This window comes from Peromyscus eremicus, chromosome 19, assembly GCF_949786415.1.
Source record: "Peromyscus eremicus chromosome 19, PerEre_H2_v1, whole genome shotgun sequence".
NCBI lineage: Eukaryota > Metazoa > Chordata > Mammalia > Rodentia > Cricetidae > Peromyscus > Peromyscus eremicus.
Window position 1 is genome coordinate 10,545,334 of NC_081435.1, and position 9,596 is coordinate 10,554,929.

Consider the following 9,596-nt stretch of genomic DNA (forward strand, 5'->3'; position numbering starts at 1 on the left):
GGGAGGCCTGTCCTTCCCCTTTCTGCAAACAGTGCAGCCACACTGACCATAGCACTCCAGGATGGACAACGTGATGGGCCACTTTTGGGATCTTGCTCCTGACACTTCTTCAGCAACAACCATGGCATCCAAGACACCGGTGCATCTATGCTCCAGGCTCTCATGGCTCCACACCCTTTCACAGAGAATGAAACATGGGAACTGTGATGAGGCCAGCCACGACCACACCTGGAACCGCCAGAGCTTGAGGTCCAGTGATTAGGAAAGCTATACAGTTGTTTAAGCGGGATGCATTGTGTTTTCAAAATGATCAGAACCAAGATTTTCAGAGGTAAGATACAGGAAATGGGTCTTCAGATGCAGCTCAGTTGACACAGTGTGTGCCTATCATGCAGAATGTTCTCAGCAGTGCAGATGCTGGGCACAAAAGCCCACACTTGTAGTCCCAGCAACTCGGGAGGGGGAGGCAGAAGTTCAAAGCCATTCTTACCTACATAGAGAATTCTAGCTAGTCTGAACTAGAGAACCTGTCTCAAAAATAAGACAAAACCTACGTTCAATATGGCTTGGGTGGGTTCAAAAACTACCTACCATATTTACCATATTTATACAACTTCGCAACATATACCTCTTCCCACAGTTCTGAATAATGTTTGAAATGTCTATCATACACAGACACCTACCAGCCCAGGCTAGGACTTCTCCTTTACAAATATTCAGAGGCATGGCAACTTTTATCTTTAATAAATACTAGAAGGCAGAAATGAAAAGCATGGCTGTTCATCCTGCTGTGAAGATCTACCAGGTCTCAAATTCACTCACCACCAAATAAGGTGGAGAACAGCACTTAGCTGAGCTGAGCCAGATTGCTATGAATCAAAAAATTACCTAGTTCCCCACAAGGTCATATGATTGACATTGATTTTCATTGACACTAAGGGCAGAGTTACAAATACTACTCGTGAGTGGCCATCCCACCACTGGAAGCCATCCTTCAGAGGGGCTACTTGTGCGTGGGCAAGGAAGGGGCTTACAGACTGTTAGAATCTAAGCCAGACTTCGGCTCAGGCCACACCAACCTGCAGCAGCCTCTCCATAAAGGGAAAAGCCAAGCCTGCTGCCAAGAGCCTGTGGGTGAATCTCTGACCTCTTAACAGACTCCCCAGGTGCCCAAATTCCAAGACAGTGACAGACCCCATTCCCACTTCCCCAGGGACGTTGCCAAGTGCTAAGACATCAATCAGAAGGCTACTAGTGAGGACACATCCCCCCTCCCCCCCACAATAATGGGTACACCTCAACTAGATGTGTACCTCCTCTGCTCTTCTCCCACATCTTATAGGTGTGCACTTCTTAGTGGCTGGCAATGCACGCCCCCTGCCCCTCTCCTTCTGCCAGCTGGAGAATCGGTTACAGCCTGACTACATGTCTACATGAAACCACTCCCTTCCTATGAGAGCTGTAAGAAGGAATCACCACTCTGTCCTGAACTCAAAGCCCCTGCCATGCTGCGGTTTCTTTTTTATCCAGTAAATCCTACCCACGAGGGCGGTCTGCCACAGTGTCCCCACTCCACCCCCACTGCCCCGTGAAATCTGAAACCTTTCACTGATTCCAGGTGGGAAGTCAGAGGGTGGCAGACCCCCTAGGAAGAAGTCCAAAAGGCACTTGGACCTTCCTGATATTCTCCTGCAATCACTGGGAGGCCATGCTCAGAAGTCCTTGACTTGGTTGCACTTGCTGAAACGAGATGACTCCTCGGGGGCTGTGATGGACAAGACAGAGATAAACACCATCCTCCTGTATGATATCGACACCCAAAGCTGCCCTCTAGGCTCCAAGCCCTTATCTCTAACTACTTAGTTGGTGACAAATTCTTCCTGGATAGTCCAGAAGCATCCAATTACCATACCCTAAAGCCGAAACCACTCCCTCAACCCCAGCACCTGGACGTCCTCTGTGACTGGTCACCTGGGGTCTGAGTTAGAACCTGAGCATCCCAGGGAAGCTGCCCCTTTGCCAGCCCATGGCTCTCATCACCCACTGTGATCTGGATCTAACTCCTCCTGCTGGAACCCTGTCAGGAGCAGGAGCATCTTACCTGGTCTCCCTGTCTCTGTGTCTGCCCTACATTTCCCATCCTTCCTGCTAGGATGACTCTAAAACAAAGGGCTGCCTCTTTTCCTTTGCAAAACTCCTGCTGAGTCCTGCTACTCACAGAACAAAAATAGCACGAAACAGCAAGGCAGGCCCAGAGGCGAAATGTGACCAATACCAAGTCAGAAGAACTGCGGGAAAGGGCCCCAGAGAAGAACAGGGAGCTTGAAGAGGGGGGAAAAAAAAAACAAAGGGCCTTTTCAACACAAAGCAGGCTAAATCAGCTCCAAAGGCACAGGTCACGTAGCAAGGCCCGGAAAGGTACCTGAGTCTAGAAAGCTGAAGAGCACATTAAAAAGTTACAAGGCAAGTAACTACCTGCTGAGGTAGCCCAGAGCCAGCCAAAGCAAGATAGCAGGCCTTTGAGCAAAGACCTGAGCTACCTCCCACAAACACATACGTCTTCTTAGATATCCCACAACACCCATGCCATTTCCATTTCCAGCAGGCCTCCCATGGAGGCCCGAGTAACCAAGAGACCCACAGGGTTTCAGACAAAGTGGCCAACCAGATTCTGCCCCCAAAGACCAAGAAAGGCTGTCCAAGAAAAAGGCTTTGGTGACGAAAGGACGGTAACCTCCCCATTCCCACAGGAGCTGAACAGGCTCCCTCGGATACTGCCCTGTGGGTGGCAAGCACGTCTAATTCTTTCTTATCGTCCTTTAGATAAAGCTGTGTGGGCCAGACCAGTTCATTCTGCTGGGAACGTTAGCGACCTGAGCACTGGGCTGGATGTGCAGCCCTAAAGACCTTTTAGCAACCTGCCTCTCCACACCCTAAGGAATAGCCATACGGAACCAGACTACTGGCATTTTCTAGAAGCTTTTTCTGTGCTAGGTATAAATCAGTCCTATTCTACCCATCCTAGGAATCTATAACCATCCCTCACCCTCTTTCTATCGTGTACACTGAAGCTCCTTCATGGAGCCAACCTCCACAAAGGACTGTTGTCATCATATTTCAAGTCTTCCAGACCCCACTGTCCAGCTTCTCTTGGGGGCTCCAGCCAAACCAACTGCTCCTCTGACGCAACAGGATATGATTGTGTTGCAGGGCAAGTTATATTGGAAATGGCTCCCTAATAAATGGAAGTCTATTCTCAATACAGCCAGCTCAATGCCCTAGAAGGATGCTGCACTCATATCTTGGCAACCACACAGAGAGGCAGGCGCGAAACAGAATGCCTGACTCCTACCTCTGCTGGGAAGGCTAGGGCAAAGTAGCCACAGACTTCCTGTGGGATGGCTCCCAGAGACTTATCTACAGTCCGGTTTCCCTCAGCACTGAAGTTCCTCGTGTAAAAACACTATCTTGTGTTTCCCGAATATGTATCAGGGAAAATGTTTCAACTTCTTCTTAAAATAATGAGCTTTGAGTACTATTGAACTCACTCTAGACGAGGACCCAAACAGCGCAGCAAATGCAGAGCAGCATCAAGAAGACAGAAAACTAACCAGATTGGCTGTCTACACTGTGTGGCCTGTCAGCTCAGAAGGGAGAAGGGCAGAAGGAGATGGGTGCAGGTAAAGAGACCCAAGACAGAGTAAACTAAACAATGGAAGAACTGTCTGGGGGAAAGGCACCTGACCAAACATGTCTGGACCCAAAAGGTAGAGAAGCATAGTGACACCCAACAAACAAATGGATATGATGTGGCTCAAAAAGACTTAGATTTGAAACAGTTTTTGAAAAGAGGGGCTGGAGCTGGGCAGTAGTGGTGGGCGCCTTTAATCCCAGCACTGGGGAGAGAGAGGCAGGTGGAGCTCTGTGAGTTCGAGGCCAGTCTAATCTACAGAGCAAGTTCCAGGACGGCCAGGGCTATAGAGAAAAACTCTGTCTCTGAGTGGGGTAGGGGAGGAAGGAAGGACGGGAAAGAGGAGCTGGAGAGATAGCTCAGCGGGTAAAAGCACTGGTTGCTCTTTCAAAAGACCTAGTTTCAGTCTCCAGCACCCACATGACAGCTAATCACCATCAGTAACTTCAGCTCCATGGCGTCCAACATCTTTTGGCTTCTGCATGCAGATGATGCACAGACATACATGCGGGAGAATGCCAATACACATAAAATAAGAAGGAAATTAAAAAAAAAAAAAACAGTAAGAAGAACTTCCATGTGGCATAATTCAGTCAAGAGGAAATTCTGCTCCAGGATGTAACTTGGGTGAGAATATTAAGCATGGCAAGATTGTATATCAGTATGTCCAATGAAACTACGAAGCGGTAAGTGATGGCCTGTGAGGCTTAGAACGCAGCACCGAGGCACCCGTGGCCTCAAGGAAAAGCATTTATGCAACTGGATGCTGTACTGGGAACTCAACTGACCACATTTTCCACATCATTTTCACTTCAGAAAACAGCCGACACACTATGGTTAGACCTGTGTATCTGACCTGCATTTTCTCAGACATGAAGAAAGTGACCTCTCTCTCTCTCTCTCTCTCTCTCTCTCTCTCTCTCTCTCTCTCTCTCTCTCTCTCACACACACACACACACACACACACACACACACAGAGAGAGAGAGAGAGAGAGAGAGAGAGAGAGAGAGAGAGAGAGAGAGAACAGACAGCCTTTGTCACCAAACACAAAATTTGAATTTTCTAGCAAAACTTTGAATTTTAGAAAACTTCTTTCCAGCAAGGCAGTGGCAGCTTGCACCTTTGATCCCAGCACTCAGGAAGCAGACAGCAGGTGGATCTCTGAGTTCAAGGCCAACCTGGTCTACAGTGTGAGTTCCAGGGCAGCTAGGGCCACACCGAGAAACCCTGTCATGAAAAACCAAAAGGAAAAAAAGAAAAAGAAAAAAAAAAAAAAACTTCCCAACTCCCCCCCAAAACAGCACAAGGGTGGGGGCAAACGCTGGTCCCCCATAACACAAGGGTGGGGGGCAGACACTGGTTTCCACTCTCTCCCCCAAAGCACAAGGGTATGGGGGAGGCAGACACTGGCTTAACAAATTCATATCATTTATGTTTGGCTAACTTACTTTTCTTCCTGGCTTCATTGTTAACATTTTTAATTATAAGGCTCTCAAAGTAGAGTAATTTAAATTATTACTTCTGTCTTAGTTAGGGTTTTTTGTTGCTGTGAAAAGACACCATGACCATGGCGGCAACTCTTATAAGGAACACATTTCATTGAGGGGGCTCACTTACAGTTTCAGAGGTTCAGTCCATTATCATCATGGTGGCATGCGGGCAAATGTGATGCTGGAGGAACAGCTGAGAGTCCTACATCTTTGCAGGCAACAGGAAGTTGACTGAAAGTCACACTGAGGGAAGCTTGAGCAAAAGAGACCTCAAAGCCTGCCCCTACAGTGACACACTTCCTCCAATGAGGCCACACCCCTAGTAGTGCCACTCCCTTTGGGGGCCATTTTCCTCCAAACCACCACATTAACCTACTTGCTTGCAAGACAATTGTCAAGGTTTTATGACATTGGCTGTTCTATTGCAACATTGCACACTCAAATAAAAAAAAAATGTACCAGGCTTCCATATCAGCTGAATTTTAACAATCTACAGATAGTAGAGGAGCACTGGAAAGCTGAGATTCAGATTTCCTTTGCCTAACCTTTTAGCATGTTACCCAATATATGAAAAAGCAGGACCCAGGATTAGCTCGGTTATATACTGCTTTCTTCACATGCACACAGCCCTGAGTACTACCTATCCCAACATCACAAGAGAAAGCAAAGAGAGACCTTTCAAAGTTGTAAATACAAAATCATAAATTCAAACAAATTCTTGCTGAGTGTGGTGGTGCATGCCTTTAATCTCAGCATTTATATCTACATAGAGAGTTCCAGGCTAGTCAGGGCTACATAGAGCAATCCAGTCTATAAAAAGAAATCTTGTCAGGGACCAGCAGGATGGCTGAACAGGTAAAGCTGCATGCTGCCATGCCTGACAGCCTGCACTTGATCTCCAGAACCCACACTGTGGAAGGAGAGAGGACTACAAGTTGTACTCTGACCTTCACACACACACACACACACACACACACACACACACACACACCATAGCACCTGCATGCTCACACCTGTACACACATACACAAACACAATAAAGAAAGACATTTTTTTTAAATTATCCTTGTGGGAAGTGAGTGTGATCAGGGTGCATTATGTGCCATTCCCAAATAATCAATAAAAATAGTACATTGGGAAAAAATATTATTGTGCAGAATCTTTCACAGCTAAATATCTGGTAAAATAACATTCTCCAAAGAGGTCCAACTTTTGAGGAGTTACATGAAAAGGAAAAAAGTTTCTATAGAAGTAGATGATTTATATGATGTCTAAAATGGCAAGAAAGAACTTTTTTGGCTTATAGCCTTTTCCTAAATGTCCTAAATAATATCCAATCTACTAAATGACAGAAAAGATAGTAAAATACCTTTGATATCTACAAACTAGCTGGTGTGGCAGAATTAATAAAGACTTCTTAACGAGAGAGATTCAAAACATCCAACTTAAGGCCAATAAAAAACATTCTTACACAGCCTATCCCAGCTGTATGAAAATTTGCCCAATTCGTGATTCAGGCTAAAATGTGAATTGCTGCCATAAGCACCAAAAGTTTCAAGAGAATGGGGTTTTTTGTTGTAGTTGTTGCTGTTGTTGTTTTTCTTTACCTAGGGAAAAACACAAACTAAAAGACAAAATTGTTAAAGTATTCATACTCCTTCAAACTTTACCCTAAACTTCTAGTTGGCAATGATACATCAAGATTTTTCCAAGCATCATTATCTGACTGTATACTCTTTAATTAAGTCCAATAAAAAAAGATTATACAGTAATAATTTTTTCATGAAAAATCAGTCTGGATGAAGCTTCAGTCTGTCCTGCAATTCACTACCATCATCTATCACACGCCCACACACCCATACACACACACACACACACACACACACACACACACACCTCTACAGGGATAAAAATTTCACCTCAAAATTCTGCAGATGGTTTCCCTCTCTGAAAGGCATGACATTTTTAGCTAACTCAGGGGAGAAATGCTGACTCAAAAAAAGGACAACTGAGTATCTTATAAGAAGTGACAGAATATTCACTGTTACCAAGTCACTCAGCATTAAACACTGAGTGACAAGAAAACTCAGCCAGGTTTAGAGACTAGGATGTGTTTTAAGAGCCCTATCAACTCACAGAAATCTTCACTCCCTGAAACAAGGCCATGTGGCCCCCTTGTCAACAGCAGGGAAAATGAGGAATTAGGATACTCCAATAAAGAAGCCAAGATCATGCAAAGATGTATTGGGGACCAAAAGTCAAAAGCAACTAACAGAAAGTTAACAATTTAAGCCCACAAATTGCCTTGCATAATTATTTTAATCATCATTTTGACTGAGCAGGAATCCGAACAAGTTAAGCAGAGATGACTTTGACAAGAAGACCCAAGGAGACTAAATAATAAAGCTGTGTTTCAACAACTCAGCCCCTAAAATGCCTCAAGTATGGAGCAAATGTCTGTTGACCTACAACACTAGCATGCACACACTCTTGACCTTCCTCACAGGTCCTGTTTCCCATTATTTTCACAACCGGATATTGTATCTGAAGATAAAGATGTCTGAATAAAACAACAATTAAACACCGAACTTACCCGAAGAAAGCGACAGAGGCACCCCACCCCACCCCCACCCCTACCTGGCTAGCACCAGGCCCTGATTTCCCTACATCCACTGAATGCGACCTTTTAAGTTCTTTGAAACGTGTATTAACCAAGCTAACGCCGCCAAGCAGTTTCTTCGACAGTTTTGAAATAAGTCAAATCAGATGCCTTGGTTCAGCTTCCAAGACTGAACACTCCAATTACCTTCTTTCTGACCATAGGAGGTGAGGGTGTGTCCGGGTGCTTACCGATGCCTGGAGCTACATAGATGAAGTAGAGACAGGACGTGGAGAGGGAGAAGAAGAAGATGAAAGCGATCAGGGAGCGATTGGAGACCCGCATCATCCGCTTGAGCGCAGACATCTTCCTTGGTCCTGTCGGCAGCGCGAGCTGCGCTCTCAGGTCGGACTCGGGGCCACGGTCCAGGCCCTAAACTTCCATGAATGTACGGAGAACCCCAAGAGGGTAGCGGGGTCCGGCCGGGGAAGCTTCGGAGGGGAAGACCAAGCCGGGAAGGGGAAACGGATGCAATGAATGGGAGGCGGCGGAGCAGCGGGAAGGGTGGAGGGAGGATGCGGGGAAAGGTGGAGGGAGGCCGGGGGACCGGGCACCGTGGAGGCCAAAGCCGCGGGCCAGGCTGGTGAATGCGCTGAGTTGCGGAGCGCGGCCCGCGGGCTGTAGCGTGTCGGGGTCCCCGCACCCCGGGCGGCGTCCAAGAGATGAGTCCCCGCGATCTGGACCCGGACCGGGTCGCGTGCGTTCTGCGGGCCTGCGCCCCGGCGAGTGCGGCCAGTGCGGAGCTCTAGCGTGGGCTCCGGGGCACTCGAGGCGCGGGCGGCCGCGGGGAACCTGGGGGCTGCGGAGCGGGGCGCTCGCCGGCGCGCGGCCTGCACCTCATTCCGCGCCGGGCCCCGGAGCGCAGCGGCGGCCTCGGGAGCGGAGCGCAGGCCAGGGCGGCGTCCCGGCCAGCGGCGAATGCGCCCGAGCTCCGCTGGCTGCCGCCGCCCGCTGCCCAGCCGGCCACGGCAGCCGCATTCCCGCCGCGGAGCCCGAGGGAGAGGAGGTGCCGCCCCCGCACAGACCCGGGACTACCCGGCGGAGGCGCGCGGCCGGGGCCCGGAGGGTGAAGGGTGAAGGAAAGAGGTGACAGACGCGCGGTGATCGCGGATCGCGGACACCCACGAGGACAATCCCGACAGCCCTGTGCGCCCTGAGACCCCTGCAGGCTCCGCCCGCCGGTGCACAACTCGCCAGGCGGCGCTGCGCCCAGAGCAGGGGAACCAAGAGTCCTCGCCCCTGGAGCGCCGCGCGTCCTGATTGGTCCTGGCACTCCGCGCCAGCGTCCCCACCCCGCCCCGCCCTCCCGGGTTACTGTCCCCCGTGGACCCTGCACTAGGCAAGGACCGCATCCCCACCGTGGGATGCGCTCTGCACCAAGGGTGATGTTCATGGGAAACAAGGCTCTTTTGGAGAAGGACGAAGGAGGCACATTTCCCTCCCGGATTTATGGACTGTGGGATGCGATGTGGGCCTATGTGTATCCGTTATGCCTTTACCAACCTTCCCATTGAAGGTGAACGCAGCCAATAGGCCCACGAACACCACAGCCCAATCCCAAACGGCAAGCCGTCCACTGAACTGATGCACCTCCCAGGAGCGGGGCTACCCTTTGTTCCATGGCTTCCTGCTGCTAGCTACATTGTTCGGGCTCCTCACCTACATCACATATCCCCAGCATATTGTATGCAGGTGTTTCTTTTCAGCTGATCAGTTCATCGTGACTATATACACCATCCTGGCAGGACCAAAGAT

At 48.9% G+C, this 9,596-nt stretch overlaps 1 protein-coding gene across 2 annotated transcripts in view; it reads right to left on the bottom strand.

Annotated features, from left to right (window-relative positions):
* B4galt6 (beta-1,4-galactosyltransferase 6) overlaps positions 1-8,566 on the bottom strand; it is a 67,574-nt gene extending 59,008 nt beyond the window's left edge. Inside the window, exon 1 of one of the 2 annotated variants that reach the window (XM_059246080.1) lies at positions 8,033-8,566. In XM_059246080.1, the coding sequence (XP_059102063.1) occupies positions 8,033-8,147 (115 nt within the window). In that variant the 5' untranslated portion in view covers positions 8,148-8,566. The remainder of the gene's footprint in view (positions 1-8,032) is intronic. The other variant, XM_059246079.1, reaches the window with a different exon arrangement.
* Between the last annotated feature and the right edge of the window lie 1,030 nt (positions 8,567-9,596).